Source organism: Mytilus edulis, chromosome 3 (assembly GCF_963676685.1).
Source record: "Mytilus edulis chromosome 3, xbMytEdul2.2, whole genome shotgun sequence".
In the NCBI taxonomy this organism is placed as follows: domain Eukaryota; kingdom Metazoa; phylum Mollusca; class Bivalvia; order Mytilida; family Mytilidae; genus Mytilus; species Mytilus edulis.
Window position 1 is genome coordinate 3,061,603 of NC_092346.1, and position 26,760 is coordinate 3,088,362.

The 26,760-nt window shown below is 32.4% G+C and overlaps 1 protein-coding gene across 1 annotated transcript in view; it reads right to left on the reverse strand.

Annotated features, from left to right (window-relative positions):
- Positions 1–3,487: 3,487 nt before the first annotated feature.
- The window catches only part of LOC139514173 (adhesion G protein-coupled receptor L2-like), a 29,467-nt gene continuing 6,194 nt past the window's right edge, over positions 3,488–26,760 (reverse strand). Inside the window, exons 6-20 of the mRNA XM_071302961.1 lie at positions 26,337–26,456; positions 25,445–25,517; positions 24,651–24,765; positions 23,976–24,022; positions 22,399–22,522; positions 19,800–19,867; positions 19,269–19,371; positions 17,826–17,973; positions 17,380–17,449; positions 16,256–16,322; positions 13,393–13,478; positions 10,526–10,652; positions 9,652–9,693; positions 8,361–8,441; positions 3,488–7,244 (exon numbers count right to left, since the gene is read on the reverse strand). Coding sequence (XP_071159062.1) covers positions 7,179–7,244; positions 8,361–8,441; positions 9,652–9,693; positions 10,526–10,652; positions 13,393–13,478; positions 16,256–16,322; positions 17,380–17,449; positions 17,826–17,973; positions 19,269–19,371; positions 19,800–19,867; positions 22,399–22,522; positions 23,976–24,022; positions 24,651–24,765; positions 25,445–25,517; positions 26,337–26,456 — 1,337 coding nt within the window. The 3' untranslated portion in view covers positions 3,488–7,178. The remainder of the gene's footprint in view (positions 7,245–8,360; positions 8,442–9,651; positions 9,694–10,525; positions 10,653–13,392; positions 13,479–16,255; positions 16,323–17,379; positions 17,450–17,825; positions 17,974–19,268; positions 19,372–19,799; positions 19,868–22,398; positions 22,523–23,975; positions 24,023–24,650; positions 24,766–25,444; positions 25,518–26,336; positions 26,457–26,760) is intronic.

The following is a 26,760-nucleotide window of genomic DNA, read 5'->3' on the forward strand; positions in this document are numbered from 1 at the left end:
GGTTTAACATGTTTATGAGATCTCAACCCTCCCCCTATACCTCTAGCCAATGTAGAAAGTAAACGCCTAACAATATGCACATTTAAATTCAGTTCAAGAGAAGTCCGAGTCTGAGGTCAGAAAATGTAACCAACAAACTGACAATAATGCACAAATAACAACAGACAACTAGCAGTTAACTGACATGCCAGTTTCAGACTTTAATTAAACTGATTGAAAGATTATGTCTTCATGATATGAATATCCGGCACAATCCTTCCCGTAAAGGGTTTAGTATCATAACATCATAACATATATGAAAAGAACATAACTCGTGCCATGCCAACAACTGTTTTTAAATAAATGTGTTTAGTTCCGATGCAAAGACCCTATAAGTGAATCAATATTAACGCCAAAATCTGCAATTTTTAATGATGCCCTGGCATATTTAAAGGTTTTGTTAGCTTCTGAAGTGAATACTGAAATTTTTGTGCTTTATAAAGAATATTTCTATAAAAGATTGGATGTGAAATACCTGAACGTATTAGAAGTCTGCATGTTGAGCTATATTTACGAATGATGTCCTGATACCGTTGATAATATTTAGTTAATGTTTTGACTAGTTTGTGATATCGCAAACCCTGGTGTAATAGTTTTTCAGTAATACATACATTTCTCTCGTTAACATCTGCCTGTTGTAAATTTTCACGAGATCACTGTCAATAATTTAAATAACTATGTATCTAATCATCCTTCTCATACATTAGTTATAATGTCTTAAAACTGTGTGCCACAATTCAGTTATATTAGACAGAAAGACGATCAAATTAGCTTGGCAAAATAATTAACGTTCTTTGTGTACAAAATATATTTTCAAACTGAAACTATGTCTTTGCTTTCCATTATTGCACTAGATTGTATTCCAAGGAATGGTATGCCAAGTCTTTCTACTATCACTTTGTTTCCATTTGACATTAGAGTTGAAGTATACGTTTGGAAATTAATACACTCACTATTTCTTTGTTTAATGTTAATGCTGATGCAAGTGTGAGTAAAGCAAGATCAAGCAATATTCATTTTTTCTCTCATGTCCTCGTGAGTAATTTGAGTAAACGAATTATTGATGTGAAACCTTCTGTGCTGCACGGAACAGTTAATATTTTGCATCAAGATTTCAGACTTTGTAAATGCTGTCCTTTCGTATTGGTAATCCTTTTTTCCTTAATATTTTTGACGCAATTCAGTTTATTGATTAATTGACAATGATATCGCAAATAAACAATATCCATCAAGTGTTGCAGAATATAACATGATCGCGTCAATTTTAACTATAACAACATGTATCTATTTCACCATACTGATACTGTCTTATTATATTACGGGACGTAGTAAATATGTCATATCATTTTATGTTTTGTATTCGAGCTATTTTTTATATAGGTTTTGGAGTTAAATATGACGTCCGTTATCACTGAACTAATACACGTTTGTGTTAAGGGACCAGCCGAAGAACGCCCCCGGGACGGGATATTTTTCACTGTATTGAAGAACCAGTGGGTGACTTTCGGTTGTTTTCCGCTCTTTGGTCGGTTTATTGTCCCATTGATACATTCCCCATTTCCATTCTCAACTTTATTGTAGAGACATCTCAGGACTGTTACAAGTATTACTTGATACTTAGTGTAAAAAAAGTGTTTTTGGCTTAACACATATTGTTTGACAGTTAATTCCATAGCAAAGAATTTCATAAACAGCTCATAAACATCTCGGCATGCAGTCAAGGAACTATCAAGTTATCTTCGGGAAACAATTTTCTAATAGATGGGATTATAGAATACGGGTATGGTTATCAATGCCGGAGATAAGAAAATGCTAAGTATTTCGAATAATTCATTCTTTTTGCAACAGATTATTTATAAAAACGACCATATAATAGGCATTCATGTCAACACCCAAGTGATAACTACTGGGCTGGTAATATCCTCGGGGACAAAACGTCCACCAGCAGTGACATCGACCCAGTGATGTAAATGGTTAAAGTGATTAAAGGTACCAACCGTATGATTTGATACGCCATATGCCCGTTTCGTCTACATAAGACTTATCATTGGCGCTTAGCTAAAAATAGTTAGAAAGCCAAACAAGTATAAAGTTGAGGAGCATTGTGGACCCAAAATTCCAAAAGATCACTATCGGTGATGTCAAATTCGAGAGAAAAAAAGGATCATGATAGGAACAACAGGAAACTATCAGGTCTTTAATTCAGGTCAACGAATTCACCGGTTTCAGAATCTAATGTATTATGGGAAAATGTTCATAGTGTACACCAAAACTTGTGAATGGGTCAAATCGTTCTAAACAATGGCAATAAAATTGAGAATGGAAATGGGGAATGTATCAAAGAGACAACAGCCCGACCATAAAAAAAAATAACAACAGAAGGTCACCAACAGGTCTTCAATGTAACGAGGAATTCCCGCACCCGGAGGCGTTCTACAGTTGGCTCCTACACAAATATATACTTGTTCAGTGATAATGTACGCCTTACTAAACTCCAAATTGTACACAAGAAACTAAAATTAAAAAATACAAGACTAACAAAGACCAGAGGCTCCTGACTTGGGACAGGCGCAAAACTGCTGCGGGGCTAAACATGTTGATGAGATCTCAACCCTCCCCCTATACCTCTAGCCAATGTAGAAAAGTAAAAGCATAACAATACGTAAATTTATAATTCAATTCAAGAGAAGTCCGAGTTTGATGTCAGAAGATGTATCCAAAGATATAAACAAAATGACAATTATACATAAATAACAACAGACTACTAGCAGTTAACTGACATGCCAGCTCCAGACTTCAATTAAACTGATTGAAAGATTATGATTTCATCATATGAATATCAGGCACAATCCTTCCCGTTAGGGGTTTATTATCAATGCATTAATGTCATTTTCATTTAGTGTACGAACAATGAGATGCACTATAGTTTTTTATAACACGAAGTGTGATCCTTACCAAATGAATATAATAAGAAATGAAGGTTCTGCTTACCCTTCCGGAGCACCTGAAATCACCCCCAGTTTTTGGTCGGGTTCGTGTTGTTTATTCTTTAGTTTTCTATGTTTTGTCATGTGTACTATTGTTTGTCTGTTTGTCTTTTTCATTTTTAGCCATGGCGTTGTCAGTTTGTTTTCGATTTATGGGTTTGACTGTCCCTTTGGTATCTTTTGTCCCTCTTTTAAGCCTCATTGAAATTAATAAGTCGGAGTTATTGTACATTCTTTTCTCTGGGCAATGTATAACTTATAACAAACATGGTATATTTTTTATGTTATTGTCTTTTATTACTAATTATATATAAAGTTCTTTAGTTTATATATTGGACAACATGTGTGTATAATCCATTACATTTTACAGGAAACACAGTAAAACAAAATCCCAGTTATATTAAGAATCTATTTGGTTAAATAAAATTTATACATATATATATATATAATAGAAATAATTGTTTAATGATATGTAGAGTCACACTATAATGTATACAAAGATGCCTAACTACAGTTCCACATCCAATACATTGTATTCACATAGTACAATTAAATGCATATTTTTTGGTCAAAATATGATATCTGTTTAGAGATGTTTTGCACATTTTTATTTTTATTAAGGAATTCAGATAGTCATGTTATCTAAATACACATTGCATTCATCATAGACATTGTCCAGATCATATTTGTGTTATTTGTTCAAGTTATGAGACTTGTCAATAAGATATGATTCACTGAATTGCCATATAGAAGGCACGCAAAATATGAATTTCATCTCTAATCTTGACCAAGTAATACAAACAATATAGTTAACTATCAATAACTGTTTTATTACGATCTCATTCGATCTGAAGAATATGATGACTCAGTCTTGTTTCGCATGTTTTTTATTTAAATTCGCTTAACATTCAAAGTTAAAGATAGATTCAAAATTAAGGAAGATACAAATTGAAGTTTTAGAGTTTTTGACCGGCTATATACCCTTGCGCGGTCGGTAAACTTAGATAGGGTGGTTTCCTTCATTTTGGATTTTGAAATACCTGAAATTATCATGATATAAAATAAAATGTGCAAATTTTGGGAGTAGTAGGTAATTCATGTGCACGAATTTTCATTTGAATAAAGACATGACAGGTTTTCACATATTCATGGTTGTATTTTACATAAAATGGGTCCTGTGACCCCATTTCTTTTCTTTTTTCTTATCTGAACATGTCTGAAAGCACACTTTTAGAGCTTTGTTCTCATATTTTATCTCAAAGTTTTATGATGTAGTTTTCAATTTATTACAGAAAAGTGGGTTTTTGATGTATAATTTATACAAAATATGTTCCATGACCCATCCTTTTAATAATATTTTTTTTTCAAAAGCATGATATAAACTACGTTTGACAAATTATTTAAAATTCAATGGATCATAATTTTGACACCCCATCTACCTTAAGATATGTTTTTCATTTGGTGTGCCAGCATGAAACATGCCAACTCTTTCGCATTGCATAATTAAATCAAGTTTGGTGAGTTCTTAATTTATTAACCTCCAAAATTTGTTTTTCTCTATTTGGATACGATCACAAATTGGTATCATGTCGTCATTGTCGTCGTCGTCCGTAGACATTTTGTTTGCGGACAATAACTATGATAAATCTAAATAGAAATCTATGAAAATTGACCACAAGATTTATAACCACAATGGAAAGCTGAGTTTGATTTTGGGAATAATAGTCCCAACAGTTAAGGGATCAGGGGCCAACAAGGGACCCAAAATAAGTATGTTTCTAGTTTCCAGACAAGATCTTGTGGAACTGTGAATGGATCTCTCTGAAATTATAACACTTTTCTATGTCTCACAGGGATGATTAGGACTGGCTTTGGGGGTTAAGGTTCAAACTGTTGAGGAGCTAGGGGTTAAAATGCGGGAAACAAGGTTTCTTGTTTACTTGAAAATTAAAAAATACAAATAATATGTTGGGATTACTTCCCTTACACTGCTTTTAAATTATGTATAAAGAAATGTTGTATTGTCTTGAGGTAATTTGCTGACTATTAATTTTTAGAAGTTACTATTTTTAAAAATGGTGATTAAGGAATAATAATTTTAATCATGATTGTGTATGTCATTTTCTCTTTTGAAACTTGTATGATGTATATAAAAGGGTAATTATGGTTGGAAAATTTAATTAAGTATATGAGCATATCTTAAGGGAAACATTTTTTTTTGGAAAAGGAGGGGAGAGGGGTACAAATAAATGGGGGGAGGGCAATTTTTTTTCTTATTTAAGATTTCAGATATTAAAAAGATTTTTTTTTCAAATATAATATTCTTTTTGAAAATGGGGGATAATTTTTCTAAATTTTTGTTGGTGGTGGTGGGAGAGGGAGGGGAAGGGGATCAATACGCAACAGCATAGTGTATTGCACAAAAGCCAAAAAAAATGTATAAAAATTCTATTCATATACATGTAACTAATCCAAGTTCTGTGACTACAGTTATTCTGTGTCATATTCAGACATGTTCAAGCGGCAAAAATTTTGTCGATTTTTTCCCCAATTGTTCAGGTTTGGACCTCTGTGATCGTAACCAGCTACACTTGCCGAAGACATTTATTATATACAGAACTTGATAATTTAACAATATTATACAAGGCGTTGGCTGTTATCAAATGAACTGTTTGATATGAAATGTTGGTGAATTTACAAGGAGGTTCCAATACATACACATGTGGGAAACAATAGCAATATAGGGGGAATTTTTAAAATCAAAAGTTAACACCACTATTTATGCTATAGTTTTTACACCAAAACATATTCATTAAGTAAAGTACTTTTCTTTTTTCGTGTTCTGGTCAGATCTATCAATTTTCAATTTGTAAACCATAAAGTAGAATTGGCTAGTTTTGAATCTGCGACTTTTTGTATTTCTTTTGTTCTTATAACGTGACTCTACTTTAAAAGATCCCGTCAGTATGATATTGTTCTATTATATGTCATTATGATATATTTCTATTATGATTTACAATATACGTTGAACCACAAACGTCAAAATCATTCAATCACGTAGTGAAATTAATTATTTGTGGATTCTTATAAATTCTATATATAACTTTTTGACTAGTTAAAATCTCGGTCTATTTTTGAAATTCATTCTTACATACTTATGATTTGTTAACCCTGTATGCTAACATTTCCTATGTAAATTTTAAAATTGATTGTATGCACCTTGAACGACAAATGTATGTGACGTCAGACATTCAAATCAATGAATGTGTTCGTAGATAGTAGATGTTTTTTGTGTTCAGTTAAATTGTTATACGATGATGACTGATGTACCCATATTTTGACTATTTTATTTATTGTGTCTGTTTATTTAACGCATCAATGTAAATATAACGGAATTTGATGAGACTGTCATTAACGTGAGAGGGTTAGCGCTATAGAACCAGGTTTAATCCACCATTTTCTACATTTGAAAATGCCTGTACCAAGTCAGGAATATGACAGTTCTTGTCCATTTGTTTTTGATACGTTTTTTTATTTGATTTTGTCATGTGATTAAGGACTTTCCGAATTGATGTTCCTCTAAGTTCAGTATTTTTGTGATTTTACTTTTTTGTAGCATGATACCACTGATACTGGTACGTGCTGTCGTTACGATCCGATTGATATCAATTAACACGGACATATATACAAATTTACATTTCATTCAAAACAATATTAATGGGAAACTAATATAAAAAAGGTTAAAGAGATAATTAGTTACAACAACATGTTATTATATATAACTCCTTAAAAGAGTACAAATCACCACCACATATAAAAAAAGAGAAAATATGAAATGTATGTACATCAGAGACTACAAATATATGCTACTTACAAAAACAGTTATGTGCAATATGAAAATCTGTTATCTAATTAAAATGCTTGTAATAAGCTCTATAATTAGGAAAAAAATAAAGTATTAGTATTAGTTAATTTTGTATAGGATTAGTAAAACATATAGTTACACGCTAATTTAACTACAGATTCTAACACATATCATTTCCAAGTCCAATTCGAAATAAGGTGATCTAATTTAATCATAATCTTGCAAGTAATCTGAATTGGGAAACGTATGATAAAAACACACACACTTGGATTGACATATATCATTAATTATACTGTCTCGTTCATTTCTTCTGGGCATTGATGTTGTTTTTCATCCACTGTTTTAAGATTGTCCTGTAAGAAAAGTAACGATTATGAATTATAAATCATTAATTTTCGTTTATAGAACGAAATATGCATAGATCATAGAGATGGAGTGTAAACCATGATACTGATGAAAATGTTTTAATATGTTGCTAATAAAAACGTCGTTGTAACAATATTTGTAAGACAACAAAAAAGTATTGTTTTTACAATTATTTTGTAACGACACAATCGACAAGCAACATTGTGAAAAAAAATAAACTTTCTTTCCAATAACTTTTATGTTTGATGTATTTTTAGGTAAACAATGAATAAAAAATGATCTTTTCTGTTGACAATATCTCTCAATTACTTCTTAAACAATCTAAATAGGAGGTAGAACATGACCATACTACAATCAGAAATGTAACATGTTATGCAGAATGAGCCAAAGCTCCGTTTTGAAGACCGCAATTTGAACAACAATTTTTTTCTTTTTATTAGTTCAGTTTCTTGTATATTCCTCCATTAATTGTGGAGTATAACACACAGAATATAATTTTAACGACTAAATACACCTTAAAACAAAAGAAAACATTAATCTTTATAATGTACAGATGACTGAATTTAGGTAATAATAATTACAAAATAATTATTATCATCATTAATTCATAGGATTGTCATCATAAAGTTTTAGAAATAATAATTTCCTAATGTGCTGAGGTGTGACGTTTTGACTTGGATGTAGAGTTGTCTCACTTGCACTCGTATCATGTCTTCTTATCTATATTGTTGATCGGTGATTCTTTATATAAGTTAAGATATAAAAGGGAATGCAAGAAAATACATTCAAAACTATTGACGGAATCGACAAAACAGTTCACATGAATCCATGATATTTAAACACTCGAATGCTACGTGAATCAGGCGATTTCACTGCATATTCATGTAACACGTGAATGCTAATGAACGACTTTCTGTTTTGAATTTAACTTGGATTTCAGTATTTGTGTTATTTTACATTTTCCATTATACACATTTATGTAGAATATGTTACGGTATATGCGGTATCAGATATTTCAAGTTCAAAAAGGTAAACTTAGTGCGAATTTTTGGTATTTCCCAGTTTCTTATTAATTTTGTCAATTGTTATATCTATATACTCACATTATTAGTACATACAGTAGATAGTTTTAAATTCATGGGATTGGCATTTCGTCTTTTGTACTTCCGGTAACCTGTCCTAACCTATGCTCAAAATAAAAAAACCTATATAAAATTGAGAAAGGAAATTAGGAATGTGTCAAAGAGACAACAATCCAACTAAAGAGCAATAAACCATTGAAGACCACCAATGGGTCTTCAATACACTAGAAAATCCTGCACTCTCAGGCGTGCTTCAGCTGTCCCCTAAAATAAAGGCAACAGTAGTATACCGCTGTTCAAAACTCATAAATCCATGGACAAAAACAAAATCGGGGTAACAAACTAAGACCGAGGGAAACGCATTAAATATAAGAGGAGAACAACGACACAACACTAAAATGTAACACAAACAGAAACGGACCAAGCATCAAACAAAATCCCACGAGAATAACAAACATAACATGAAAACAAAATAAATCAATTTGGGATAGACAAGTACCGTGCCACGTCTTATCGCAATGTGAAATTACACTCAAAAATAAGAGAAAATAAACGACGCAACGTTAAAATGTAACACACACCGAAACGAACAATAATATAACAATGGCCATATTCAGAACTTGGTACAGAACAATTTTAAAGGAAAAAATGGTGGGTTGAACATGGTTTTGAAACCTAAACAAACGTGACTATGGATGTCAGAGTTACCAGACTTTGGACAGACACAAACATACGGATTTTTTTTTTTGTCATCCTAATTTTATTTAAAAGGAACAAAGACTGACGTTCAAAATACGAATTTGCATACAAGGAATAAATAAAGTAACACAGTTTAAACTGTTCGGCTTAGACGTCAAACGCTATCAAGTATCTGACAAAATACGTTTAGACTACAAAAACAGCAGAAAGTCTTAACTTATGTTCATATATGTTTATGAGTACCCGCAGTTACTGATCGCTAGTTTAAAGTCACTTACAACTATCAAAAACAAATCATGACCGAAGGACTATTATCAATCAGTTCACATCAAACATCCTACGGATTCAGTGTAAATTCACTTCATTTGGACTCTGTTCAATGTTTGTTTTATTTACAATCATATGAAATTTTTAGATTGTCTGGTTGAAGGTGAAAGTGTTCACAATTCAACGATGGTATGTGTATATTTAAATTCAATCTTATTTTTTTTTAACATCTAAAAGTATTGTATTATTGAAATGTAACGTTTCAGTCGCTCAAGTCCAACAATATAATAATGACAGTTGCTTGCTTTTTTGTTTTGTTGCTTTTTTCTATTGTTAACATACATACCTTGTTAGTCAAGCAGCAGTTGAAGACAAATATAAAGAGTCCCTATTTAAAAGAAAATGTTTATCAGACATTGACAAGTTCTCCTTTCTCTATATACATTATTTTGTTCATCAAATTTAATAAACATTAGTTTCGGAGCAATCAAATGTGTTTGAAGCGTTATCGAATACGAATATCTATAAAATTAGAATCGCATTCTTTTAATAACACATCATCATGTTGTCATAATTATGTCCAGTTAGATGAATTTAATAAAAAAAAAACGGTTTTAATTTAACAATCATTGGTAATAAATAAATGTCCATGGAGTTTGCAAATTGTGAACTTCCCATTTCCCTGTAGCTATCAAACTAAGGTCAATCACAATTTGTTGGCCCGTTATTGAATATCTGTTTTAACTTCCCATTTCCCTGTAGCTATCAAACTAAGGTCAATCACAATTTGTTGGCCCGTTATTGAATATCTGTTTTATAGATCACAATAAATGTGTTCCCATTATTCTCACCATAATCTCGTTCTCTTTTTTCTCTTTTGCTCGAATTTACCTACATGATTAATGAGACAGGTGACATAACTGTTGCTTGATCGGCTAACTCTTTCTGGGTGCATATGATAGTCGACGGAGTTGGATCATTTCCTGTTACCCAGTCTTTGTTTTCTATGAGGTGTTTTGAGGACTTCTAGTCGGGTTTTTTTTTTTCGTTTATTGCTTTGACGTTGTCAGTTTGCCTTTCATTTAGAGTACTTTATATATCAAAAGAAAAATAAGCTGCCGTGGACCTATTTCTTAACTGTAACTGTTTAATTATAGCACCTGTTTATCATTTTCAAATTATCTGTAGAATACATTTCAACATGTACCGGAATATATTACCTGGAGAGAGTTGAAAATAGCAAAAAGGTATTGGAAGATGACCAGATCATCATTCAACGAAAATGTTCCTACTATCCACGTTACTCCAAACAATGGTAACATGACACGGATTCCTTTTAAACCAATCCTATGGAAGGACAACATACATCATTTTTAAAACATAACAAAAATCGGTACTTTTCTTGTTTTGACTTTAAATAATGGTTGCCCCGTACGTAGTGTGCTATACTTCTTCTATCGAGTGAAGATGATATAATGTATATATGTGTCTGCGATTCTCGATAAATCATGACGGATTTGTGACCGGACACATACAGGACATTTTAAACTGTACAACGAACCAATCAAGGTACAAAATTTCATTTATTTGATTTAGTTAACAAATCGTATAATGTGGTTGACCTTTGCAGTTCACCCTTCTCCTTTTTGTGGCGTTGCGAAAAACCGAATTTGTGCAACAAGGAAAACTCGTTTCGCTATCAGAGCACACGAATTCATCTCGGTTTTTCTTTATTTGTGTTTGTGTTGCTCAGCCTTAAATTACCTTAGTTTATAGTTTTTTTAAGAATCCGCCTTGTTCTCTTATTTTCTAGTTTTATAATGACGCTATTAGATTTATAACGAGTCTTTTAATATTTTCCGTCTCCTTTTAAATCAAAACGTGATAAAACATATTGAACTCCAGACAAGTTTTGAATGCATCGAGAGGGTAAGCATCTCCTATAATGTGAATCCACATTCATGTAGATGTGTAAACCGGGAATGATACCATCGATAAATGTCATCACGCATCTAGTATCCAAAGATGTAATACCGTGTAACATGTTGCTGGAGGGTGAACACTCAAATTATATCTTTAATGTCACCTTTCATGTATTTAAAGTTCAATATATATAATCTATTAAGTTCAAAGAAATGCAGTATATTTATCTTTGCTAATTTTTTATCAGTTATCAGTTCTTTTGTCAAGAGTACTCTATAGCTCTAAAGTGATATTATGCACACGCACAATGGACTTATAGGCATATGTAATTCTTTGAATCAAATATATGCATGAATTGTACGATATATCTTCTTAATACGACTGTTATTACAGAATCATTTTTGTTTTATTCATATCATTACTTACTAATTATATAAGATACTATAACATATATATTTGACTTTCTAATTAAAAATGCACGAATCAGCTAATTTACATAATTTACATATTTAGCGATACCGAGGGGTAAAACATCAACATAAAGGGACAACATGTAAAATTGAAGACGAAGACAGCGATTCCTTTGTTTCGCTGCATCACTGGTTGCGCCAATGGCTGGTCTTATGTAGACAAAACTCGCGTCTGGCGTATAAAATTATAAACATGGTATCTTTTGATAGCTTTTATTTGTGTGTTTCTCTGACCTATATGTTCTCCAATTTATTTGTATTGTAGTCCTGTCATGTAATGTTGCCATGTTAATGTTACAGTTAACAATGCCATACTAGTGGGAGGTTTAGATAGTCAGGTTCAACCCCCCCCCCCCCCCCCCCCCCTCCCCCATTTTTTTCTTAAAATGTCCTGTACCAAGTCAGGCAAATTGCCATTGCTATATTATACATGTAGTTCGTTTATGTATGTGATACATTTTCTTTTTGTGTTTCTGTTGTGTCGTAGTTTTCCTATTCTCAATCGATATATGAATTCCGAACCAGTATACTACTGTTGCCCATATTTCGGAGCGATTTAGGCGAAAGGAAATAATTGCTGTTCCCATGTTTCAACACACGTGTTTAGTAAGTAAAGACAACAGTAGTATACCGATGTTCAAAACTCATAAATCGATAGAAAAAAAATATCCGGGTCACAAACCAAAACCGAGGGAAATGCATTAAATACAAGATAATGACAACACAACATTAAAATGTAACAGACACAGAAACGAGTTAAGCATTAGACAAAATTCGATTAGAATAACAAATATAACATCAAAACTAAATACATGAATTTGGGATCGAAAAATACCTTGACACGTCTCATAATAATGTGAATTCACGCTCAAATGTAAGAGGAAACACACGACACAAAAGAAACATAACGTTAAAATTGGCATTTTTATCTTAGTTTGTTTATATTTTCACATTTCGACGACTATCAGTTTAAAATTCGTGCATTCTCCAGTAGGATGCTTATTTTTTTTATTATAACGCCGTCATTAAATGACGTCTGACCTAGAATAATAAATTCATAAAAAGCCAACTACGAAGGAGTAAGAATTGTTCAGCCCAAACAACCCATTTGGTCGAAGAGCTCATGTTATATTAATAAATTCAAATTCAGACGTTGAAAGGACGTCATATTATAATGTTCAGCAATGCAATCATCAACGGTTAATACTAATAAGATATAAGAAGATGTGCTATGAGTGCCAAAGAGACAACTCTCCATCCAAGGCACAATTAGTAAAAGTAAACCATTATAGGTAAGAGTACAGTTTCAATTCGAAGCCTATGCTCAAACCGAACAGAAAAGGGCACCACAAATTACTGGTGTAACATCATTCAAACGGGAAAACCAACGGTCTAATCTATATAAGAAACAAGAAACCAGAAACACGTATGAACCAAATCAACAAACGACAACTACTGAATATCATGTTTCTGACAGGTGAAAATAAATGGAGCAGGTTTGAACGTTTTAGTAGGTATCAACTTTCATCCTTACCTGAAACAATAAATTAAGCATCTGTCCTGAAATCCTTATGAGATTTCATCTTATTCTAAATTGAATAACGAAATGGAAACGGATTTCATAATAGGAAAATAAGATTGTTAAGGATACCGATAGTAAATCAAAACAAATTGATCATACATAATAAACTTACTTTGATTTTTCCTGAGGCGTTTTCTCATCATGTAATTTAATCGTCATCAATTTATCTACCGCAATGATGATGACAACAACATTAATCTGAAATAACGATAGATAGTATTTCTCATTCTACTTCTTTTCCACATGGACACAGTCTGAATGTCAAAGAATCAAACGTTCAGAGGAATAAATCAAACAAAAATCGAGGATAGTTCAGCAACTGATAGAAACTCTGCACATGTTGCATATGTTTATTCAGTGTATTCACATCATTAGTATTATAATAACATGCAAAGAATGTGAACCGTTAATGTACAACCCTTACTTAACTTATTAAAGCAATCGTACTGTAAACCTTGAAATTTTCGCGGTGTCTTTTATTCGCGATTTACCAACAAAATATTAAATCTCAGGTTGTTGTTTCTTTGACAAATTCCCCATTTCCATTCTCATTTTTATTGTAACAATTTTTGTCGACAGTTATAGATAGAGTAAAGCATAAAATGTGCATCGGAATGGCATTTCTTGGTACCACAAATACAAAGTGTACATTTTATCTATGAGTTAAGAAACAGAAATTGCTTCTAATTAATGTTTTCTTACTACATCACACCATGCACTGGACGTGTGTAAAACATCCGTAAACGCTCCATATACATGTTAATTAAGCTAGGTTCACATTGCCGATCAGATGATCCCGATTGTTCAAATTTCTACGACCAAGCGTGACCAAATTCTTGATCGGGCCTGTTAACGACATCTTCCCGACAGCTATCAGACTGTACACGATCTTAACTCGACCATTCACAACTACTTGATGACTCCATCACTACTCCAACTCGACCACTTATTGAATATCACATTCGATAATTCTGACCAATTCACGATCTCTACACGATCTTTACTCGACTAGCTAGACTTAATCAACTATACTCGATCTCCGCCTGATATCGGCCAGACAAGATCGACTTGAACGTATAGGGATTGTAGGGATAGTCAGGTATTGCTTGGGTATGGACAATTTCAGTATAAAACGTCTGATTCTTTTTTATATCACCGGCTGCATCGGCGAAAGCATTAAATGTACCCTTGTCCGTCTGTAAGTACGTATACGTACGTCCCAACAATTAGTTTCCGTTCTGTAATTTTATTTTGCCTCAACCAAGTTGTATGAAACGCAATACCATAAAACACAAATCAAGTGCGAATTTTGTGGCGTCACTTTTACCGTTCTTGGGCAACGAATCTTTATATCGGTATATGCAAGCTGGGGCATTATCTGTGTCACTTTGAAATATTCCCCGTTTATTTGGTTAGATTCAGTAGTTCACAGATGGTCTTAGAAAAAATATACATTTAAAATAATTTCATGTAAATAAAGCAGTTGGATTGTTTGGCAAGGTGATAAGAGCTCAGAAAGACAGGTCAATAGCTGTGACGGAGCTTGAAGAGAGTGCAGAAGGCAAACAAAAAGGGATAGACAGCAAAGGGTGTCGAGAAATCTAGGTAATACAGTGGCTGACATGGCGACCACTGTGTTGGCAATATAAATTGTAATCACAAGAATAGAATTTCAATCCCCTAGAGGATGCCTTTTCTGAAACTGTTTTAATGCACATATCTATCCCGATTTTAAATAAAAATTCATTTCTTTTTATTAAATTGTGTCAAAAAGCGTATGAAAAAGCGTTTGTAAACATCCGACCGTACATTGACATATAGTTGTTTTAATTTCTGTGTCATTTGGTGTCACGTTTAGAGTTGTCTCATTGGCATTTATACCACATCTTCTTGTTTTCATACTACAAAAATGTCTGAACATACAGAAAATACAGACAGTCAAACAAAAATATAGCCCATTAAACAAGTTAAATATAATATTGATGTTGATAAAAACTAACTGTGAAGGCTAAATTAGTCATCAGCTGGTTTTATTAGGTTTTGTGTTGCTTAGTTGTCTATGTTGTGTTATGTAGACTGTTGTTTGTCCTCTCGTCTGCTTTAATTTTTCACTATGGCTGTATTGGTTTGTTTTCGATCTTTGAGTTTGATTGTTTCCTTGGTATCTTTAGTTTCTCTTTAAAAATTCCATACCCCCTTGCAAACGTACATACACGTACTGTACATGTAGGGATTTGTGTTCAGTTAAAAATAAATAGTGACAATATAAATTTTTGCCGAAGCAAAGTCATGAGAGTTAATCAGAGCTGCACACATTTTTAGAGAATTGTATAGCAGTCATGGATACTCGTTTATGCCTGAGTAGAGATCGAAGAGTGGTCGCATGTGGTCGCGTAGAAGTTGGGTATTGGTCGAGTTGGTCTGGGATGAAACATTAAATAAGTCGCTATGATCATGAAGCGATCGGGCATTGGCCGGGTTAATCTGGACCACATATCGTACAGGTTGGCGTTGGTCGGGAAATGATCGGAATGATCGGGTACTGATCGGTAAACTATTTGTATTCAGACCAAATTCGATCTCTACAAGATCCTTTCCCGATCAATTCGACCGCTACACGACGAATTCTCGATCTCTTCTCGAGTGAATGGCCTCTCGATCCTTACTCGAATGGTTTTGACATGTCAAAAACTGTCGAGTAGAAAGTGAGATCGATGACGACCAAAGTAGACCACCCCGATAATTAGTCAATTGAGTCAAACCAGTATCCCGATCGTTTTTTTTTCCGTCTTGATTGGGCTTGATCGAGTTTATCTGATCGGCAGTGTGAACCTAGCTTTAGTTACATTTATAATTTAGTCAATTTCAATGATCTGTAACGGTAAGAAAGACAGATAGAAAAACTAGTAATTACACAGTTAATATCTTATCATAAAATTCCTGAATCTCTAATGTTATCGTCCTTACATACATACCATAATAACAAGTAATGCTGGTCCAATGAACGCCCAGATGAGGTTTGTTTCAAGGGATAACCAACAGCTGAAATTATTAAAGCAAACTTCTAACGATCATATATGCATTCTTGTCTAATTACTATACTTATTTGTAAAGGTAAATAGAATGCACACTGAATACGATAAATTAAAACAAAACATACACATGCACTTTATAATATAAAATAGACATTCATGATTAGTTTTTATTGAATTTTATTTCATAAGATCATAATCATCATTTTGTTTTATTATCCCATACCAATTCATTGGTTAATTACAAAAGTTCGTCTTTAAGTAAAACCTCAATCAAAATACTAAAGTATGTTCCATTGTTTTTATTATCTAGCAAATACTACTCTGTCTTAATCTAAAGCATATACTGAATGGTGACTAAGAACAGATCGACAAAAGACGCACTTAATGTTCGTGTGTAAATAATAACGTTGTCAATAATGTTAAAAATGCCATTACTGAAAATAATGTGTCTGATCTTTGATGGTAGATCTGACATAAAATGTTTGTTCAAATTACCAAATCATCAATTTATTTTTAATCAGATAAGATTTTACCATTTGATTAATGCACTTCCAGAAATTAACTGAACCTATAACTGGTTTGGTGTTTAACTCAAACAACATACTCTGAATTTGACATTGCTCGAAAGCCTGTAAAACTAGAGTTTCGAATCCATGTCAACATTTCAAATATAGGAGTGTTAATGCTCTCTGCAGAACTACCGGTTCCTCAGAGGGGTTATTCAGATATGCTCTCAGAATTTCGGAGAAGATCAAAAGCTGAATGTAAGGATATTGGGTTCGGGTAGGATATGAACCGGATTTTATGTGAAACAATAAGATGTTAAATGCTGGTTCATATTCTTTTTCATATTAATCAATTGAAAAATCACAAACAGCGTGAAATTAACCACTGGACTAAAGCATTCATTAATCATCATCATTTGTATCATTGTTGAATTCTTGCATTGCCTTTTATGGTTATAATGTTTTTAATCAACATATGTTTTAAACTGCTTAGCTTTTAAACTGCTTAGCATTTTTTTCTATGAAGAAGGTATTTTATGACTAGGAATAAATACGCACAACTGATCATTCCCATATCCTTTAAGCTTAGTCACACCAGCAGAAATCCCAACAATACCAGCAGGAACAACTGAAAAAAATATCTTTGTATCAGTCGAGCCCATCTGGCATTCTTAATATAATGACCCATTAATTTATGCAATTAGCACAATTTTGTTTGTTTGTTAAATTGCTTGGTAGGTAAGTCTGTTCTTCACTATAGTGTAATCATCGTACACAAATATCTTTTTAATTATATTGTAGCCATTGGTAGACACATATATGCATTTGCCATATATCGAGGAAAGAATAGCAAATGAGTCCGTCTTATTTTTTGTAATTATTCTTTATTAACAAAACAGTCCTCTTTTAACAATGTGTTTCGCCTGATAAGAGAAAACTATATCTTTTTGTAAAGTTGCCGTCGTCCATTTTAAAATATGTTGTAAATGTTGTTTAATACTTACTCCAGCACGCAGGTATCAGCTTATTAACTATAGATCTACTGAAGAGAAACACTAATTTTTCCACAAAAAGAATGCCCTCAGCCAGCATCAGAGCAAAGTCTGTCAGGAACATATAATGCAAAGCAACTGCAACCGCTGAACAGACAACCTTAAATAAGATATAACTAAATACATTACTAAATATCCAATAATGGGGCAAATATATGAAAGCAAAACAATTTATTAGCATTAGCTATATAACATGCATCTTACTAATCATATCTTCCGCGTAACAATTGTGTGACTTGTTCTGCACCTCATGAAAGTTATCAGAGAATCATGTGTCTGAGCGTTGCATCCGGTATCATACAAGTATTTCAGATGGGTTTTTAATCGTAAGAGTTTAAACCAACGTTGTACCTCATGCAATGTGCATTGTGAATAATTACCGGATTTTCCACCTTTTATCTTAATGTTATTTTTGTTTGTTTACTATTTTTTTAGTGCATTAAGTTTAATATATTTGCTTTAAATCTTTTACGAGGATAAGTTGGACCGAAATAAGTAGTAATTTAACATTTTGTTTTAAAGCTTGGAGAGTTCTTGAGGGAACTGATCCCAAATTATATCTTCAATGCTCTTCAACTTTGTACTTGTTTGGGTTTATAAATATTTTTGATTTGAGCGTCACTGATGAGTCTTATGTAGACGAAACGCGCGTCTGGCGTACTAAATTATAACCCTGCTACCTTTGATAACTATTTACACCACTGGGTTGATGCCACTGCTGGTGGAAGTTTCGTCCCCGACAGTATCACCAGCCCAGTAGTCAACACTTCGGTGCTGACATGAATATCAATAATGTGGTCATTTTTATAAATTTCCTGTATACAAAACTTTGAACTTTTTGAAAAACTAAGGATTTTCCTATCCCAGGCATAGATTACCTTAGCCGTATTTGGCCCAACTTTTTGGAATTTTGGATCCTCAATGCTCTTCAACTTTGTACTTGTTTGGGTTTATAAATATTTTTGATTTGAGCGTCACTGATGAGTCTTATGTAGACGAAACGCGCGTCTGGCGTACTAAATTATAACCCTGGTACCTTTGATAACTATATAGTATACATTTGAATATAAGCAATCACTTGAAACATATTTATGTGTGCTGAAATCAAAATAGGCGTTTTTGAGTAATATATGGACATCATGGTTGGAAAATTTGTTTTTAAATCTTCTGAATAGGAACGACATCTAAATGATGATACATGTAGTGAGCACCAACTTTTTATATCATATATCAATTAAGTATTATGTTTGTTTAGACGATTGTTTTCTTTGTATGAGGCTCTTTTATCTTATAATGTTTGCGTATTTACTTGTTTTTTTTCTCCATATTATGTTCAATTTTGTAACAAATGGATGACCAATTATATACGAAATGACTTTTTCCAGTTTTTCTTACTTTATTCTCTGTTTGAGTTATAGCAGCTAAGAATATGATATACGACAGAATTAATGCCACACATAAGTTCATCATTGCTTTGGTTTGAGCATTCTTTATATCTCTGCAAAAATAATAGAAAAAATGATCTGAGAAACTTTATTCAACCTTTAATAGAATGCAATTTTAGAAAAGAGGGACAAAAGATACCAGAGGTACAGTCAAACGTATTGATCGAAAATAAACCGACAGTGCCATGGCTTAAGATAAAAGAGACAAACAGACAAATAATAGTACAGGAGACACAACATAGAAAACTAAAGACTAAGCCTCAAGAACCCCATAAGGTGCTCCGGAAGGGTAAGCAAATCCTACTCCATATGTTGCTTATGTCATTACAAATTCGGTAAATAGTCAAGATCGGTAGGTCACACTCGTGCGTAGGGAATTGTATTGTAGTTACGACATAATGAACATATCCGATATCATCTGCGAAACGGTTCTTCCATTACGGCCGGTCAAACAACTCGTGATGGCGTCCGTAAAATTAACGAAAGGATGATTTCAACTTCGCCATTTGAAACTCTTTGTTTAATAGCTTCCTTGTGAGTAGCAATCCTCTGTCAAAGAAATCATGATCAATTCTTGATTTACATGTATCCAATGAATCGACATTTTCTTCTTTTATATAAATGGCGTTATGTGAGATAATAAAAGTAGACGTTTAATGTGATTGTTTCTTAATAAAACAAAAAAATAAATGCATTCAACGCAATCAGTGGGAGATTATTAACATATGTAAAAGAGGGACGAAAGATATAAGAGGGAGAGTCAAACTCATAGATAGAAAATAAACTGACAACGCCATGGCTAAAAATGAAAACAAAATTAGACAAATAATAGAATAGAATACACAACATAGAAAACTAAAGACTAAGCTACACGAATCAAACCAAAAACCTATTAGAGTAAAACAAAATTCACATAAATACATACAAGATACCTTTAAAGAAGGGAAAGTCTTTTTAAAACAACTTACGCAATCAAACGTTAGAATCAACTAACCAGCATCCAAAAAACACTTTATAAAAGTAAACCATTATAGGTCAATGTACGACGTTCAACACGGAGCCTTGCCTGACTCCGAACAAAAAGCTACAAAGGGCCTCAAAGTTACTAGTGTAAAACCATTCAAACGTGAAAACAAACGGTCTAATATATATAAAAATCGAGAAACGAGAAACAAGTATAAATTGCATAAACAAACGACAACTTCTGTACATCAGATTCTTGACTTAGGACAGATGCAAACATTTGCAGTGGGATTAAACGTTTTAATGGTATCACACCTTATCCCTTTTTCTGAAACAATAGTATAACACCACAACATTGAAAAACACACGTCAAATATCAATTGGAAGGCTTAACTCAATAAAAAAACGTAAATTAACACACTATGAACGAATACATTTGATCTGCGATACCTGAATGCAAATACATAGTTAATACAATATAAGGGATACACATTTAAGGCCAAAAAGCAACAAACAAGTCCAAACAAAGCCAAGGAAAGACAGCATCGCGAAATATTTATAAACCCTTAGTAAATAATCACTTTTGAAGAAAACCGTTAATGTATACAAGTAAATGAAAAATAACATCGTTTTAGGTATACTACTTCTGTGTATATAAGATTTTGCAATTATTAGGAATACCAAGAATGTTCTGTCATATAAATACCTAATTTAATACCAGATATGGGTGAATATCAACAATAAAACTAGATAAATATGGGTGAATATCAACAATAAAACTATGTAAATAGAGCTAAATAAAATTTCCCTGTACATGTTTAAGGACAATAATCTTGATGTTCATACAAATGTAGTACAAAGAAGGGAAAATAAGTATATATTCCAAATAATAAGGCTGTTATATAGACAAGATTCATATTAATATAAAATTAAAATAAAAGCATTACAAATAGTATCAACAGGTCAAATCGACAAGAAAGTACGATTTGAGAGTACTCACAGTTGCTGACAGCTAGTTAAAAGCCAAAAACAATAAATAATAAAACACAATCATGCATCAGAGACTAAAATCAACTAAAACACATCCCAGGGAGATTTAGTTTTTTAACCTCATGAACAGTCAGACAAGTATTTATAAGTAAATTTTCTAAATATCATTTTTATAGGTGTCATATTATACAGATTTTACTTGTTTTACAGTCAGCTGGTTTTTTCCCCCATGAAGTATAATATATATTCCTTCTGAAACACTTATTGCCTTTCTGACGCACTCATCGTTCATATCGACGCTTCTGGGCCAAAGATTATGACAAGCGTAGATACAAGTATTTTGTCTTAGGGAGGGATAACTCCTACTTTGTAATTAGTCACTCTGATTCAAACAAAAAAATCTCTGAAACTGACATTATCAAGATGATTGATTTCTTGATTGAAAAAACATTTATTACGTTTGGAGGACGTGTTTTTCAACCGACTGTCGACCTTCTAATGGAAACCAATTGTGCCCCTCTTCTTGTCGACTCGGTCCTTTGATACTATACGGCTGACTTCATACAGGAACGTATTAACAATAATGCAAAATTTAAATATTGATCACTTACCTCCAAAATACAACATGAATGATAATTGTTATGACCAGAAACAAGATTGACACTCCACATCCGATTACGGATATAAGACTGAGTGGAAATAGGTGAGACGATGGCTTTTAAAAATGTAAAATCATTATTTAGACAGATAAAATGACATTTCAATACAATTTTGAATAACTAATCAATGAATTACAATCAGACCATATTTCATCATTTTCATACAGTTATACCGGTTGAGCAGTATACTGCCGCACGATGCCATATGAAGCAAGATCTGCTTGCACTTCCGGAGCATCTGAGATCACCACCTGTTTTTGGTTGGGTTCGTGTTGCTAATTATTTATTTTTTACATATTCTATGTTATGTTTTATTTACTTTTGTTAGTCTGTTTGTTTTTATCTTTTTTACCCATGACGTTGTCAGTTTATTTTCGATTTAGGAGTTTAAATGTACAAAGAGCTACAAATATAGATGTGATATTGTATTATCAAACTTTGATATATTGTTTAAAAGAATAAACCTACTGTCCTCCCTGGACTCATCAAAATGGCAAAGTTAGTTGTGTGATTATATTCGCATTTCGTAATAGAGTCAGCAGCGTCTACCACTCGTGAACCAAAAGTCGACCAAGCTCCATTAACAGTATGTCTATAAAATAAAATATACATATCACATTTGCAGTATTTCTGTTGATATTACATTGCGAACAATCTTCAAAGGATGACTCGTAACGATACACAACTGCGTATCTTGTATTTAAAAAGAAAGGTGATGTTTAATAAACAAAACTGATGGATGCAGACTTAAGGATGTATATTCTTTTGACGTTTCAGTCTCGTTGATTTCTCGTTCTGAAATTATTTTCGAAATATGTGATAAGTTGAAAATAGCCTGAATTTAAGAAATAACAATCAAACTTAACTCTGTGAAAAAATTGTGTAGACACAAAAAGTAGTTTTTGAGTAATAAATTTTTAATTTTTTTTACCAATCAAGTCAGTCTTTTTAGCCAAAATTTGGGGAAAATGAATGAAGCGTACAACAAATAATTTTACTAGAAACACGTATATCCTATATTATATTTTTCTCTATTCTAATTTCTTAGTCTACCTCAGGCATAGATTACCTAAGCTGTATTTGGCAAAACATTTAGGAATTTTGGTCCTAAATGCTCTTCAACTTCGTACTTTATAATTATTTGGCCTTTTTAACTTTTTTGGATTCGTGCGTCATTGATGAGTCTTTTGTAGACGAAACGCGCGTCTCGCGTATATACTAAATTTAGTCCTAGTATCTATATGATGAGTTTATTTAGATATTTATTTTTTCAATCATTTATAACATAGACGTTGAAATGCATTTTGATCTTAAAACAGAGAAAACTTACAGATTTACAAAATTCACAACATGGTAAATTTGACATGAAAAAGCATCAAAATATGGTAAAACTTTCTTATATTAACACCTATCTATAGTTTTTGTTAAGTTTAACTTATTCAGATTGTTCCACTTCATCTTTATTTAAAGTATAAACAAAGGTTTAATTGTGCAACTGTGATTTTTTCACTATGATAGCCCTAAATCGGGTAAACATTGATGAATTTGTTTTGGAGTCATATCAAACCAAAAAATTAGGTTAAGAAAAAAGTTTAATTTTAGAAAAGTTTGGCTCTTTAGAGGTGAACATCCTTAACAAACAATTGTAAGCAACCAAGATGACCATGCATAGTCTCAACAAGTCATCTTTATGCTGATTACTGTATTTAAGTTAATAATTTGAACAACATGCATGTCCTTGTGTTATATTCGTATTTTTATATATCACTGAGTGGTTTCAAACCTTTCTACACCACCATAGGCTTTGCTCGTCATTGATATGTGCTTACGTTTATTATTTCCTGTATATAGTAGTAGTAGTCTCATTGTCAATCATAACGCATGTTTTTACTTTTCAAAAGACTGTTCATACTTCATGCTTCATAAGCCTCTAAAGGCTGGCTGATATGGTATACTATTGCTAATGTATTGAAATGTAATTCTAATTTCATGTATATTGTATCAGGTTGCACTTTAAATAAAATAAAATCTATAATCATACTTACGGAGCACTGAAATCCCAATGTCCACACAACGGTTTGGAATAATTTTCCTTTTTAAAAGAACATACAAATCAATATAATTAGATAGATTGATACTTTATTAAAATACAGTAGTGCCATATTTCCGCACATTTGTAATGTGTATAGATTGATTAAATAGTTCATATAACGAAGTCATCATGTTGAGAACAAATGGCTTAAACGTGTTTCATAACCATATTCATTTCTTTTTTTAAAATGCAGTGCCTGCAAATGTGTAAGTGTTACCTTGCGAAAATAGACTTTGAATTATAAATACAAAAATGTGGTAATATTCCAACAAATGATATTTTATATGACAAAGCAAAACGAATAAGGAAGGAGAAGAGAGTTTTGTGTGTTAAAAAAAGGTTATAATATATTGAAATATATATAGATGTAACGCATACAATTACACTTGTTAATACGAATACCTTAACATTAAAGGTGATAATAAACTAACACTTCCAAGGTTTTCTTTCAGTGGTAATATTAATATGAACGATATCAATTTAAATGCACTTCAACAAGTAATGTCACTTCACCGATGCCCGTAGCCAAACATGTAAGGAGTCCACAAAATGTCACAAACCAGTAATTTTAGCAAAACTGAACAGTGGCAGAACATTACAAAGAGATGGTTTGGAAATATTCACTTACCAAAAGATGATCGAACTTTATAATTAAGGTATAATCTGAACAAGTTGTTCCATGAACCGTAAACTCAGCTATAATAGAATTAACACCATAACTTCCATTAAATGGTCTTATGTCCCTGCAAGTACATTAAATTAAGTTATAACGAAGCAAATTAAAATGTTCTTATTAATTAAATGTTAAATGCAATTATCAGTACGCCTTTCTATATTAAAGCGGACAGTGTTTAATTAGGAAGTCGGAATGCAAGCGGGAACCACTAGACATAGGAAGGCACAGTCGGAGTGAATATACCTGTTTTAAAAAAGTGTGCTGAGACAATATAGTTAAAAGGAACACATTCCACTTAACCTTACAAAATCAACACGACTGTATCACTGAGGTTTAGCTAGCTACAAAACCAGGTTTAATCCACTTTTTCTACAGAAGAAAATGCCTGTACTTATGACAGTTATTATAGATTCGTTTGATGTGTTTGAGCTTTTGATTTTGCCATTTGGTTATGGACTTTCCATTTTGAATTTCCCCCGGAGTTCAGTATTAATGTGATTTTACTTTTTATAGAACAAAGCGAAAACAACTGTCGTATCAAGCAAATATAGAATATACAGAAAATAAAATAAACGTATTATGAGTCTATAATTCATCTGTTAGTTTTCAAGTTGTTTGAATCGATAAATGTGGGAGTTGTCCAAACAGATTTCATGAATATGTGACAATGCATATATTGGTCATTATTTCATCCAAGAGGGAAGAGAGTTTATGTTTCCTTTGTAATAAAACATTTTTAAACTTACCCATTTTGTAATAAATACTCTGGAAATAAATGTGAAATATTTCTATAGAATGTGCTACTATATCCAGTCAAACCTGAAAGAGACATACTATATGTGTATTGTGTTTATCGTTTAAACATGGTATGTACTATGATTTTACCAATTAATTACCTATTAACAGAATGTTTTGATGCTGACGAACAAAACATTTCCTAAACTAGCAACATGATCACACGACACGTACCGCGATACTGAAAGCAAATGACAAGCACAGTGTCTTTCTTTTTTCTTTGTTTTTATTTTGACGTTTTTGTATTTCTGTTTTTGCTTTAAGAATACTGTAAGTCCACTTTTGATAAGATAGGTTATGATATTGGGTTACGATTAATGTTGTTTATCAACCTTAAACAATAACGGTCGTTCAATTTAAGCATAACTACCCGCGGCCGTATCATATATTCAAAATGTTTAAACACGATTGTACACCGGTGAATATCGTATCAAACCGTATTTCATTTAAAATTATTCTATATTGTAATCCTGTTATAAATTGTATATCCTCATGTTGTTATTCCATAAATAGAAGCATACTTTAGTTGTATATTCGAAAGCGACAATATGAAGTTACAAGTATTTGATTAAAGAATAATTTCATCTATTAATTACTTTTCACGAGAATCTGATAAATGTTATTATAATAATACCGTGTATTCAAAAGCAAAAATACTTGCTGAACTAATGATAATGCACAATGTTCATCATAATGCCATTTGACAAGAGCATTTGTATCTTTAAACTTTCAATTGACGTCTATTGTTTATAAAGATAAATCCTTTTATATGTTTGCCATAGACTGAGTGTAAGGAATGGACAATACATGTATCTTGCTTTTTTTTTAAATATTGTTATTTACCGCTACAGATATTCTTTTTTAGTTTAATTTCAGTCGCTGAATCTGATATCCATGAGTCGGATGGTGTCAATCGATTAGGTACAGTTATCTCATCCGAACTAGTCTTTCCTACTTCCATTACTGAAATAAATTATTTTACTTTTATAATAAATAATAACACAAGATGCATATATAAATTCTACTGTATCGAGTGTCATATCATACTTGTCCACTCGAGACAGTTAATTTTTCAAATCTAAAACTCGAGGCTCGCCGAGTGCTTGTAATAGTTGCAATGTAACTGTCGAGAATTAATAGATATCGAATTGAACAAGATTTGATGTTGAATTAAAGATGTGTTATTTCTTGTGAGGTCATCAGGTATAGTCGCTTTTTTAGGACGACACAAGTGGAATTTAAAAGAAAGCAAGAACATTTGACGTCA